At 42.0% G+C, this 13,875-nt stretch overlaps 1 protein-coding gene across 1 annotated transcript; it reads left to right on the top strand.

Moving 5' to 3' along the window:
- The first annotated feature begins 1,124 nt into the window (after positions 1–1,124).
- LOC142769224 (calmodulin-like) lies at positions 1,125–9,457 on the top strand. Its single transcript, XM_075872270.1, has 2 exons — positions 1,125–1,554; positions 8,409–9,457. The coding sequence occupies exons 1-2, from the start codon at positions 1,339–1,341 to the stop codon at positions 8,583–8,585; spliced, it is 393 nt and encodes a 130-aa protein (XP_075728385.1). The 5' UTR covers positions 1,125–1,338; the 3' UTR covers positions 8,586–9,457.
- The last annotated feature ends 4,418 nt before the right edge of the window (positions 9,458–13,875 follow it).

The raw sequence follows: 13,875 nt of genomic DNA, 5'->3' as shown, positions 1-13,875 counted from the left end.
GTCAGACGCGAGTAACTCCGCTACTACGGCACCATCTAAAAAAAAATTCATGATAACATGTTCGTCGTAGACTCGTGCACGAATGTCCGACCACAGCGAAATGGTAACCTCTGAGTGGCTTAGGGGCCTTGTAACGGTGTTTTCTTGTGTCCACATACAGCTCGATCCAAATCGCTAACAATGAAGTGACATTGTGTTCTAAAAGGGTCGTAGACTTGACTTACCAAGTTTCGAAAAAGTTCGCTGAGCTAACGTCAGCGAAATAAGAATGCATAAACGCGCGCTGAAATCCGTACGCACACAATTATAGGCGCCAAATTTCCAAAGGGTAATTTTATTTTAACATCCCCTTATAAACTTGTGATGGTAAAATTAGCGACAACCCAGTTCTCAGAGAGCACCTTATCAATGTAATTGAATTCATTGTTTTACTTTAACAAGAGTGGGGTAATGAGCACATGTTCCAGTTATGGCGTTACTTTTGCCGGCGGTAGTACATCAAAGGGCTATCTTCGAAACCTGAGTTTTTATTGCGATAGTAGCGTGGTGTGCAGAGGATTGTGACATGTGCACCATCTGTACGTGAGAACGTGACATTTCAACAAAACCAAGCGTGGCGCGCTAACTGCATATATCGAGGAAAAGACACCAAAATCAGCACCAGCTGCATGAATGTTAATTATGAACACCATTTGGTTGATACTTTTCGCACTAACATAACAGATGATACCTTATTTTGTACGGGGAGCAGAATGTGAAGTAATCTGTGCTACCTTACAACCTGTTTCTTAGCTACTTCAACTGAGCTGAATGACCAAACAGATGCCTAGCACTGATGTTCATACTGATTACGTAATATGATATACCTAGATTTGTCGATCTGCCCCATTGATCGTTTATCCAATGTAGTGGATTAGTGGCACAGTAAAAGATCGTGATCATCATCTCGGCGCGTCCCTTTCTTCGAAAAGTAAGCCACAAGAGGAGGTGAACAAGAAAAAGTAAGCCAGATGTGGTGGCGGTTACAGTGGCCGTAGCACGCAAATCACGGCCATGAAGCGCTCCCCGACAAAGCACTCGCCTCAGGAAGACAAGCAACCGACCTTCTCTGCTTCGACGCTACCAACGGCATCGGAAACCACTGCTCAGTGTGCACTTCAAACGGACGTTGGCGTTCCGCACACCGGTGGTGTTGGTGGCAGCGCGCATACTGGCCCCTGGGACGAGAGCAACGAAGAATACACTACCGCTGGTGGCGGTGACCGAGGAGCCGCTGGCACGGGAGGGTCGTGAGTCTCCGAGGAGGCGGCCACGGAGCTCCGTGAGCTTTTCGCGCTCATGGACAGAGATGGCGATGGCGAGATTAGCACCAAGGACCTAGGCGTCGTAATGCGCGCCTTCGGCGAAAATCCGACTGAGGCCGAGCTGAAGAACATGATTGCTGTTCTGGACGTGGGTGGGAACGGCACCGTCGACTTTCACGAGTTCGCGGCCAGGGTGAGTGCAGGTGCACTTGCTACCCCCACAGAAGAAGAGGCTCGTAAGGTTTTCAAGGTAAGAACGTCTTGTCTTGGGTTTACTGCATTTTCTTCTAGTGGGAATCGCACTTGTGTTATATTGTGTTATATGTTATATTGTGTTATGTGTTATATTTTGTTATTGTGTTATATGATATATTTATTCATTATGAAATGGCCCCAAAAAGGCATTATGTACAGTGGCCGCAACAAAGTACCGAACTCATTCTCAGTGCATTTGAATGCTTCAGATGACTAATATATCGGCGCTTAAAAGGTAATAATTGTTTTGGTGGTTTGACGTGCCACAACAATGATAATATTTGAAGACAGACTGCAGTGGATTAACTGTGACTGTCCTCGAGGCTAAATGTGACTGTCTGGTTATTTTTATCTGCCGGTCTTGTTATAATATGTGATGTAATTTATTAAGTTTGCTCTAATTGTCTAATATGACGTGTGTAGCACTTGCTTATGGTTCATTAACTTGTACTTCTTCGTTTCCACAATATCAGAATGACGTTTACATATCTCGGTTGCATAATTTGAAACAAAATGTATTTTTTTTTACCTACGCATACCTTCTGCGTCATTTTTCAGTGTTATGATATTACATCGGAACAATTCCTCTCATAACTTATCATAATCGCATTCACATATTATTTTGGATCATATAGTCAAAAGCCGGGTAGCAAAGAATTAGTAGCGGGGCAATAAAGGTAGTAATAGCTGCAGTTACTACCTCTTTCATTTCAGTTACTAACTGTTTACTAACCTAGGTAGTAAAGAGGTCGCAAAAAGTTAATAATGGTTGCCGCTAGTAACTATTTATTAACGTAGGTAGTAAGCAGGTAGCAAAAGGGTAGTAATAGTCGAAGAAAGGTAGCAACCACTGCAGTTACTAGCTACTTGCTAGCAGTTGCTACCATTTTACTAACTTTTTCTAAGAGTGTTGGATGTGCCGCATGCTGAATGTCACGGAGGGTGCTCGAGCCTGGATTAAAAAGCATGCCAAGAAATTTGTAGATTGCTACGTTGCCACGGCTTACGTGATCCATGCGTTTACATCTGAAGCGCAAAAACGTATACGCAAAATTAAAATGCCAACTATCCCGCTCCTACACCCTATACGTGACCCCACTGTCAGGCTATAGAAGCTCCACATTGGTCAGACGGAATAGCTGCTATAGGGAACACCTAGTAGCTGTCACTGCTGTCACGGCTACCAGCCATCTCGCTGACTATTGCCGAAGATTTATGTATACAGCGCTATTTGATTGCACCTTTGTATTTAGATGCTAAAAATGGCAATCAGACAAAGAAACTTTCGAAGCTTTTTGCATAATAAAAGCATGCAATCAGTGTGTGACTGCAACGTCGTTGGCTCTAAGCAATAAATGATGCGCTTACCAAGAAAGAAATCTGCGCCTGAAACCATTTGGGTAGGTGCGGCGCATGTAGGTTGTGAAAGCATGTGAAAAGTTAAAATTAGTGTGTGCGCGTTTGAGGGATCTTTTGAATGTTGCGCAACCTTCTTTGCAGCTCGTGAATTCATGTTTTTAAGTGTCTTTTTGTTCATGAACGCTCAGTTGAATCTATGTGCTCCCTCCTGTCTGTCGTTTCTACCTTGTTCGTTACATTCTTTTAGCGCCACTTAGTTATGTATCCAATTAAAACGCACCAACTCACCAAAATCACCACTTCAGAACGTTATTCTTTCGCACCAAGTATGGGCATAAAATGATCGCCGTGGTCCTGATATACGGTGCGCGGTCTCACCATCCCACTCCCAATAAATTGCATGCGAACGCACTTGGTTTTATATGACTGAATGTACAGCCATCGTTTTTTTAAGGGAACGGGCAAATGCCTGGCCAATGGCCTCGCTCCGCAGTTGTGGCACACGAGGGCCGAGAAATGTGAAAAAAATTAAAAAGGAAAGAGCAGTGTCGTTACATCTACTGTCTACACTACTATGAAAAATGGGTTTCTCTATTTTACGCTTTCTTTTTATATGTATACTTTGTTGTCACGTTTCAGTGAACAACAATCATTTTAGATTCACTGAAACACATATTTCCTTGCGCTAAGACGGGAAACTGCACGAGTACAATTCTTTTGCCTGCTTTAGAATAGGAAAACAGTGATTAACCCCTCACCCTATCTTTCATCTTAACAGTAAGATTTACTCGCCACCGTCATCCTAATTGGTTATCACCATATTTTACGAGAAGAGATTTATTTAAATTTTCTTTTATTCCCACGCACTGTAACAGATCACAATGATTATTTGTTGCCTTCAACCCCATTGTGCTTTTTCTATTTATTAGTGACCTACTTCGCCAAAGTGGGCATTATTGTAGGGGGTGAGGAAAAAAAGCAGTATTACAGTCCAACAAAGCGTATGTTAGCACCGTCGAAATTGGCATGCATTTGCGCAGCATCTTCCGCGCATTCACAAAAGGCACAAATCTTGTAGTGATGAACAAAAAGCATGGGATGGAAGATCAACAACACACGCATCCAAATTATTCCATTCACGAATGGTAAAAGGAAAACAAGAATTTGCAACGACAGCTAACCTCGCGGATTTGTTTTTCGAGTGATCATTTCTATGTGACACTTAGTGTGGGCTCATCACGTCTAAACTATTGTTAATCCAGATTTCTTCACGGTATATATAATGGAAAAACTTTTATCGCAAGAATTTTCTGCGCTGCTCAAGAGGCTTCCATCCTAAGTTATTCTTAATGCATGTAACACTGGAGTTGAAATTGTAATTATTATTGAAAAAGCGCGCCGCATGGTTTTGTATGCTGTCAAGTTTCTAGATTAGAGTTTGACCATGAGGATCCCACGCTGTACAGGCATATTCAAGGATAGGTCAGACGTTTGTAACATACGAAGCCTCTAACAGACTTTTTGGGGCATACTGAATTTGCGTTTAATAAAGTTTGACACACCGTTGGCCTTGCCATTTACGTAACCTATATGCCAATTCCAAGATAAATCGCAGAAAAGTATGCACTAAGGTATTTAAAATGTTCAACACAATCAAGTAGTGCTCCTGACAAGCTGTAAGAAGAGTGAATAGGTTTCAATTTTCTGGTAACACTAAGTAAACAACATTTCTTTTTTCACATTCAAACATATCTTACATTTTTCACACCACCTTACCACAGTATCAACATCATGTTGTACAGCACAAATATCGTACATATTGTGTTTTGATCTACAAATAACGCAATCATTCGCGTAGAGCCTCACGTTTGGTGTTTGTGTCTCTGACAAGTCAATAATGTAGACCAAAAAGAGTAAAGAACTCAATATCGAACCCTGTGGCTCCCCGGAAGTTACGCTCACGTATGAGAAAGACGAACCACATACTCGAAGGGACTGTTTTCTAGAAGTTCAATAATCCATCAACCAACCAAGAACAAATGCAGGCGCAGACTTAAAAAGTATAATTTATGTAACAAAGGAGCATGTGTAACAGTGTCAAAAACTTTCTGAAAGTCTAGAAATACCAAATCGACTTGGTAATTCTTATCATAAGAACTTATAACATCGAGAAAAAATTCGCGCAGTTGTGTAACACATGACAGGCACAACCAAAAACCATGCTGAAATGTACAGAAGAAAATATTTCTTTCCAAGTGCTTTATAATACCACTACATATAACATGTTCAAGGGTTTTGCAAAATACGTTGGTCAAACAATCGGTCGGTAGTTGGCAACATTATTTATTTTTCCAGACTTTGGTATTGGCACAACATTTGCTAGCTTTCATTCAGACAGCAGTTTCTGACTCTCAAGCGATTTTGAAAATAAGACTGCTAAAATTGGTGCTAGAGCACTTGCACACCTCTTCGATACGTGATTAGAAATGGCATCTGGTCCCCGAGCCGGATTGATTGAAATCGTTCAAGAAGAGTTCACACAACACTAGCGAAAATAACAATGTTATCTATAGTTTCAAATCGCTGAGTTGTCGTATATGGCATTTCACCTTGGAATGGTTTGGAAAACACAGATTGAAAATGCAGGTATAAGCAGGCTGCCTTCTCTGCACCATCCGAAAAGGTTGTTTCACCATCAGTTATGTCCGGAATGCCAACAGAGTTCATCTTATTTGATGTCACATATTTCCAAACTTCTAAGGAATTAGTAATCAGCTTCCTTTCCAGGTAAGCAAGAAAGCTGTCTTTCAATTTTATTAATTGTTTTTGATAGTACACTTAACTCAGCGAGTTTTTCTTGAACATCTGCAGTTCCTAATGAACGAAAAAGCTTGAAAGTACGATTTTTCTATTAACTTTCCTAAGCTTGCGGTAATACAGATTTTCTCAGCACTCCGTTTCCCGGAAATAAGTTTGAAGGTACATGACTACTGACAAAACTAGCAAGCTCGGTTTTAAAAAGTTCCTACAGACTGGTGATATCCATGATCGATTGATTGATATGTGGGGTTTAACGTCCCAAAACCACCTAATGATTATGAGAGACGCTGTAGTGGAGGGCTCCGGAAATTTCGACCACCTGAGGTTCTTTAACGTGCACCCAAATCTGAGCACACGGGCCTACAACATTTCCGCCTCCATCGGAAATGCAGCCGCCGCAGCCGGGATTCGAACCCGTGACCTGCGGTGATATCCATGATTGAAGAACACTCTTGGAACACAGTGAAAAATGAAGCAAGCTTAGAGGTTATTGCTTCATAGTTACCGTTTTCATAAAAATAAATGACTTGCGGCGACAATTTTTTTTTTTTGAACTTTAGGTTTGGGCTAACCAAACTTCCATCTACCACCTCATAATCGCTAATCCGAGTCATAGTTGCAACTGACCTTATGAAGGCGGGATGATTACAAAAAATAGTTGCAAACTGCATTAACTATATTTATCATTGCTTTGTTTTTGTTCTTGTTTTTTTCCTTCACCCCGCTTGGACCCGTAAAAATCTGTGGTGTTGAATAAAGACACAAAAGAATTATAACGCCTGTCGCTTAAACAGCTGCGGGCTGCTGCTCTTCAACAGCATGAATTGCTGAAGGGTTCCAGGCACCAGAAGAAATGGCACCACTCTCTTCCTTAAGTCACCCGTTTTCGCCACTGTTACAAGCCACATGCGTGGTTCGAGGCTGTTAGCCACGCGTTCGTTTGTTCCCTTTCGCATAATGACTGTTGTAGACCAGCGATACTATAGGTGTCGGCCTTGCCCAAAAAGGTATATAACAGACTAGCTTGTTCTGCTTCAGCTCTAAAGAAGTATGGAATACCAACTAGCACGCTCCCACACCTGGCTTTGAACAAACGACAAACCAATGGGACGAGTCGATAGCATCCGAGTATAGCATTAAGGAATGCCTGCAATGTGTTCACCCACCGTTCTATGGCATATGAAATGCCAAGCATTTCTTTGCGTACTGCTATCTATTCTTACTTATCTATCTATTTATCTATATATCTATCTGATCTATCTATCTATCTATTTATCTATTTATCTATTTATCTAATCTATCTATCTATCTATCTATCTATCTATCTATCTAATCTATCTATCTATCTTTTCTAACTTATCTAATCTATCTATCTATCTTTTCTTACTTATCTAATCTATCTATCTATCTTTTCTTACTTATCTAATCTCTCTATCAGCTATCCAATTTTATAAACATTGTATAAGTGCTTCTATGATACAGCCGTCACGTCAGGTTAATGCAACTTGTAGTTATGTGCCACCCGCTGAAGTTGATTTGTGTAGCAGTGTTGAGGGCTCCTAAGTGCACCAATGCCAACACCGGTGCTTCGTATCAGCTTACCGCTTTACGTATTGCTAATATTCACGTTGCTGTTGGCAGCGTTGTGCCACTGTAAAAAACTGCTAATATAAAACAAGCTTGTACATATATTTAGCACCACTTAATAACGTCTCGCTCCAGAAAAAAAAAACATTCGCCTTCCTTTCCCATGCGTCGCATAACATTGATTCCCAAGGTACGTAAGATCAATTCAATATTTTCTTCATGTCACCCGTCTGATTTCCGCGATCTTTGCTTAGTTTCAATAGTACGTACTTCGGTCAAAATGACTTCGTAATCACTGGAAGCCACTTCTAGATATGAAAATAGTTGTTTGTTTATTTCAAACATTCTAGAACTCTCAGCCCCACCATATCAATCACATAACTATACTTTCAGCTGAAACGCTGTTTAGCGCCGTTGGTCAGCAATAGTGTATGGGCATCTTTGAGAATTTCGCGAGTTTATGGTCTAGCGTAGGTAGAGCAAGACACCGAAACCTCTGGTGGCAAGCAGCGAAGATGACGTACACAGGAAAGAATGCCAAGAACAAGCGCTGCTCTTGTCACTCCTTCGCGTTTGCGTCATCTTACTTTTCGCGCTGCCTACCATAATGGATTCATACCAACCACAGCCCAGCCAACTACACTTTCTCATTGCTACCATTGCTTCGTACAAGCCGCGAACAACTAGGGAAAATTAGAGCACTGAGTAATTATGAATGAATGCCACGAAATGTACTTATGTGCGCCCGTATGGTCTGCCAGAGTGAATGCCATCATTCTAATTTGAATGTGCGGGGACACCCTGGGGCGATTTGACATCGCCACAGGGTGTCCCCGCACATATATTTTTATATATATATATATATATATATATATATATATATATATATATATATATATATATATATATATATATATATATATATATATATATATATATATATATAACATTACAAATTTCAGTCGTGGAGTGCTTTTTGTCAGCTAAAAGTGTACCAGTAATGAGCCACCCTGTAGGTTTGTGTATGTTGTATACGCGTCAACGTGTGTAATATCCCTGTGTTGTTCTCGATTGATTGCGCAGCAATTAGATCGAGACGGGAATGGCTTCATCACTGCAGATGAGCTGCGCCACTTCATGATCGCTTTGGGCGAGCAACTGCCGGACGGTCATGTCGACAAAATGATACGGGACGCTGACACGGACGGAGATGGTCGAATCAGTTACGACGAGTTTTCTGCACTACTGAAGCCGATGTAAAAATCGGAATGAACAATGTTGCGCTCATCTTTTTCGGAAGCATTTACAACCCGTTGGTCGCACACATTGCTTAATAATATGCTGCTGTGTTATGTATTCTTTAGAATTTTGGTTTAATTTCAAACTGAATTTTGGATGTCCCTATCCCCGTCTTTGTCTGAATCTACGTGCAGATCACTTAAATGCGAATTGTTTCTCAGTGAACCAAATGGTGTTTAACTGCTTCCATTCGTTCCTATGAAGTTGCGTTTTTGTGGTTTTTCTAATTTGGTGTGTTATGGTAACTAGATGATTTATCTATTCTACGTTTAAATATCTATGCACGTGGCAGTCACAACGAGATACAACAGTAAGTTGAGACTACATTTGTCGACACATGCCTGCGCAATAGAAAGTAGCGTTGAGATATTGGCTGCTTGTTTGTTTATTTTAAGCCTAAAACAATGTGACGACGGAAAGCGCTGCCATTCAAAGTGTTGAAGAAAAAAAGGAGACTCATAGGATTGTGGTGACTTCGAAATATCCATTTCCCGCGTGAAAAAAAAAAACCTACATCGGCGAACATCAATGTCATGTGAAAGGTGCACAGTACTGGCATCTAGCAATGTACTGTTATAAGTGCACGTGTCAGTTAAGCCACCAACAACACCACGATTGGTAAACACGCAAAGTGATCAAGAGAGTGCTTAAATTAGTTGAGTCAGTCAGGTGTATGCATTCTGCTATCCAACTCTTCAAGCTTGTTTAGGACGGTTTTTGTCGTATTTAGTGTTTCAGGCGAGCCTTGTCATTTTATGCAGCTTTTTTTTAGATTGTATGCGTAAAGTCAGTTTTTAAAGAAAACAATGCTTGCTTTGTAATGATGCGTAATATCAGGCCCTGTATGAAAATGTTTTCTTCCTAAATAAAACTTTTTCTCGCTTGGCGCTGTGTCCCATGTTCTTGCTAATGCTCTATTCTATCAATGTTTTTTTTTTTTCCTCAGAATTCTCAGTCCTGAGTGAATATTGATTCTAATATAGACATTCAAGACTCGGAGATCGGTGCACGAAGAAACGATATCTACAACATGGTATATATTTGAGCATTTCAATATATATATGGCGTACATGTAGCCCTGCTTCTTTCGAAACTCTTTGCTCAGTTTAATCTGTGGTGAGTCCGCATGTAGTTCATTGTGATAGCGAGAACTTTCAAAACATGCACATGCAATGCTAGCTAGATGCTATTCATTCAAACATAAACTTGAAACGACTTCCAGCCACTACAAAGTGCAAAGCTGCGTTATGGTTTTTCAGCTCTTCACGAGTCAGAAACTCCACCGTCACGCTACGGTGGAGCTTCATACGTTGTACAAAGATGCCGCGACGCGACGCCACTGTGCCACAGAGGGCATCATATAGGCATGCCGAAACTCTTGCGCCGTGCTACACAAGCTGATGTATGCGGTGCTTTTTGCGCATCTGTTGCGCCATTTCTCGTGCTAACGGAAGCGTAGATGCGGGAAGACAAAGCAAAACACGTGTTCCGTGCTGGCGGGTGGTTTCGTATACAATAGATAAACCAGCGGGTGTCGCGTAGTTTACCAAGTGAATTGATGAGCGTGACAACTAGATGTGGGTGCTACCACTACTGGACAGCGGCGATTAGACAGTCGAATTGAGGCTGACGCATCTGTGTGCGGAACACTTTGACGCTCGAACGTAATTGCTGTCTGCGATTCTAATTTCAACGCTTATGTTGTATCCCCGGAACGTCAGAAGCTGATAATGAAGCCTGTTCGTTTGCACTCCTTTTGTCAGTCATGCATTTGACAGAGTCATTCGTTACTTGAGGTCTTCTGCTGTCTCACTGTCTTCTACTTTAGGAAATAATGCGAGAATAATATGTCATGCTTGTTACATTTTCTTTTTGCTCCAACATGTCATGCTCTTTTCCTGATTGAATTATGTGACTATTTTGTCTTCATTCTTAATTTGCCCAGAATAGGACTGGAGAGAATGAATATTTTAGCCTTGCGTAACCCAAAAAGGATATAACCGATTGGGCATTAAAAGCGAAATATGTAGACTGGCCTTTCCTGCGTCATGGTAGGGCTATCGGAAGCGTCATTGATTGCTCGTTCGATCGACGCTTCTATAAAATACCGATTGTTGAAAATATCTTCAAGAGTTTTTACGGCCAAAAGTATCGCCTGATTACGATGCACATGAAACTGGAGGCACTGGCAACCTGGGGCTTGTGTTGAGAGCTCCGATATCGAGCCGTACACAGGACAATTTCATCTCCGTCAAAATTTGAGTGCCGGAGCTCCATTTTTCGGGTCAGCAGTCGATTGAGCAGCGTACAGGCACTGTGCAAAAAAAAAAACAAATTGAGTTGAGACGTACAGGTGAATAAAAGTACGTGGCGTAATCGCCACCTCTTATAGGTGATAAGGGGCAGCACGCAACTATCTGCCTCTTCTCTTCTTCTATATGTTCCTGCTGATTCCTTTTGGTTGACGCAGATGTTTTTAGAATTATCCAATTGATATGTGATGAAATGATAAATCACTTAGCACTCGTGCTGGACAATGACTGCCAGATGCATCTATGGTACTCTGTAAATAACCCCCTTCACAGAAGCATTGTTTACAAAACGCATGTATAGTGTCCCACCGATGTAATTTTCGGACGTTTGGCACACACATGCTGCTTATTCAGGTCGTCTGAAAGCGCAACGACACACAGAAGCAAGGATTAAAATTGCGAAGCGATTCAAGGGGATTACGGTCCAAGTATTTTGGCAATGTTCTTTCGATTTTTCAACCTGTTCCTATGGCCAAGGTTTCGGGGTTTTTCCATCCGCTTGTTCAAAACCGCAGCAGTCAGTAACTTTTAAATTCTCTCATCAGACATTTTTCGTTTTTTCCGTGGCTCACTGGTGATAGAAGTATCGATCCGTATGCTAATCTGAATGCGCGACACGAATGCCGGCAACATTGCTATTTTCTGACGCGAGACTGCTGCCTTTGAACGATTGTTTCCCCCAGTATGCGAGCTCACGAAATATCCGAAAAAATGGCTCCCGTACCTTGTTCACTTGATCGAAAGCTTATACGAGTACAACTGGTAATTTTAAAGCAAGCGTGTAAATTCACTGAATTGTGAGGACATATTCAACTTAAATATTATGAATTTGTTGTTGCTATCTTCAGCGTATGTTACTTAGACTGGACGTGACCAGCTGAACAAAGCATGATTGAAAGGAGAAATAGAGACAAATATTGCAAAACGACGATTTTGTGAACCATTTCTCTAATTATTCCGGATTCTCACTAATATCGCGCTCGTGCTCGCGCGCGCGCGCGCGTGTGCGTGCGTGTGTGTGTGTGTGTGTGCGTGTGCGTGTGCGTGTGCGTGTGCGTGTGCGTGTGCGTGTGCGTGTGTGTGTGTGTGTGTGTGTGTGTGTGTGTGTGTGTGTGTGTGTGTGTGTGTGTGCGCACACACACATCCCCGCATCTGCAAATCCTCGAGTGCACATATACAAGCCACGCCGACTGCCAAGCCATTCTGCTTCTTGTAAACACCGACGTTCTCGTTCATATGCAATGTCGGCCTACTGACACGTGTACCCGCATTATTCACTGCGGTGCGGGTACGCTATAACAATACCGGGATCACGCGATATTTCTCTGTTTTCAGAAGGGCGTGTGTAATCGTGTGTATGGAAAGAGAGCAAAGGTTCATGTGAACTGTTATAGCCCACAGGCTGTAATAAATTATACCCTTTAGCCCTTATTGCTTGAAATGACGCGCACAATGTAAGTAATCTCACAGTGTGTTTATAAATCTTGCCCCCCAGAATCTCTACCGGAAGCATTGTACGTTGGCAGTCCCATCGAACCGGCGCCTACGCTTCATTTTTTTATGCACGATATATTGAATTCGTCTTATTCTTTTCATATATTCGTAGCGAGCGCTCAAAAAATGATAAAAGCGAATAGTAGAGTTTTATTCGATTATTCATACACTGCTAGACTAATAAAAATAATCACGTGAGCACTAGAGGTTGAAATACCACAATACTACAGGGCAGTGCGGCAAAAGGCATCACGCGAATGACACTTCTTACAGCGAATGTGTTCGTATAGACCTGAGCGAAACCTAAACTTCGTCCACCTTGTGTGCGCGAAACGTATGAGCACGTATATACGTGCCACAGGAGTTACGTAATTCCCTCACCAAGAACAAACACAAAAACGAACGAGTCATCTGTAGCCAAAGACATGCGACATACTATGTGCGACAGAAATGAGGCTACTCGCATTACTTAACAATGTCCATATGCTAAGTGAATAATTCAGAGAGCATAAGGGCACCAAGAGCCAATTACGATTTCTGGACAGACTTGAGCAATGCGAATGACATTAATGGGCCCCACCTCGGTGGTCTAGTGGCTAAGGCACTCGGCTGCAGACGCGCAGATCGCGGGATCGAATCCCGGCTGCGGCGCCTGCATTTCCAATGTAGGCGGAAATGCTGTAGGTTCGTGTGCTCATATTTCCGTGCTTGTTAAAGATCCCCCAGGTGGTCGAAATATCCGGAGCTTTTCACTACAGCGTCGCTCATAAAAATATGGTGGTTTTCGGATGTTAAACCTCGCATGTCAATCAATTTGAATGACATTATTAAACCATTGAAATTAACGAAGTCAAAAATTTTATTATTTTTCTCGATCTCTTTACTTTCTATCATTCTTCTCCGTCTATCTCCCGCACCCCTCGTGTAGGGTAGCCAACTGTGCTAAAGCTTGGTTACCTACCTTTTCCTCTCAATTTCGCTGTCTTAACTGTCGTACGAAGTGCCCCCATAGAGTAACCTAGTGCTATGTTACTCTATGATGCCTCGGTGCTTTTTCTTGTTTGCCTGAACAAAGTAAAGCAATCGCGAGCAGATGACCATTGCGTCTGTTCAGATGAAGTAGGTAACGCTTTAGAGTACCAGGTGCTCTACTCTGGGAGAGCATAACGCCATTCCGTTGGGCTCACACATGGTGAAGTCCTTAAGCACCGAACGCGCTACAAGCTGTGTTTAGAAAAAAAATCTATAACAATTTCGAGTACTTGGTACTCAACTATGGGAGAGCAGTAAGCCGTCCCTGTGAAACATGAAACCTCTCAAGCCATGAGTTGTAACCTGTAAATGACAGCCACAAATTCGACCAGGTCGAACCTCATCAGAGGCCTGACGAAAACAAGCCTCCTTACCGGAACAGAGTTCTACGCTGGCGTCGAGCATGCTTAAAT

The sequence above is a fragment of the Rhipicephalus microplus genome, chromosome 1 (genome assembly GCF_043290135.1).
Source record: "Rhipicephalus microplus isolate Deutch F79 chromosome 1, USDA_Rmic, whole genome shotgun sequence".
In the NCBI taxonomy this organism is placed as follows: domain Eukaryota; kingdom Metazoa; phylum Arthropoda; class Arachnida; order Ixodida; family Ixodidae; genus Rhipicephalus; species Rhipicephalus microplus.
The sequence above is the reverse complement of the archived record's forward strand: the minus strand, read 5'-3'. Positions and strand labels throughout refer to the sequence as shown.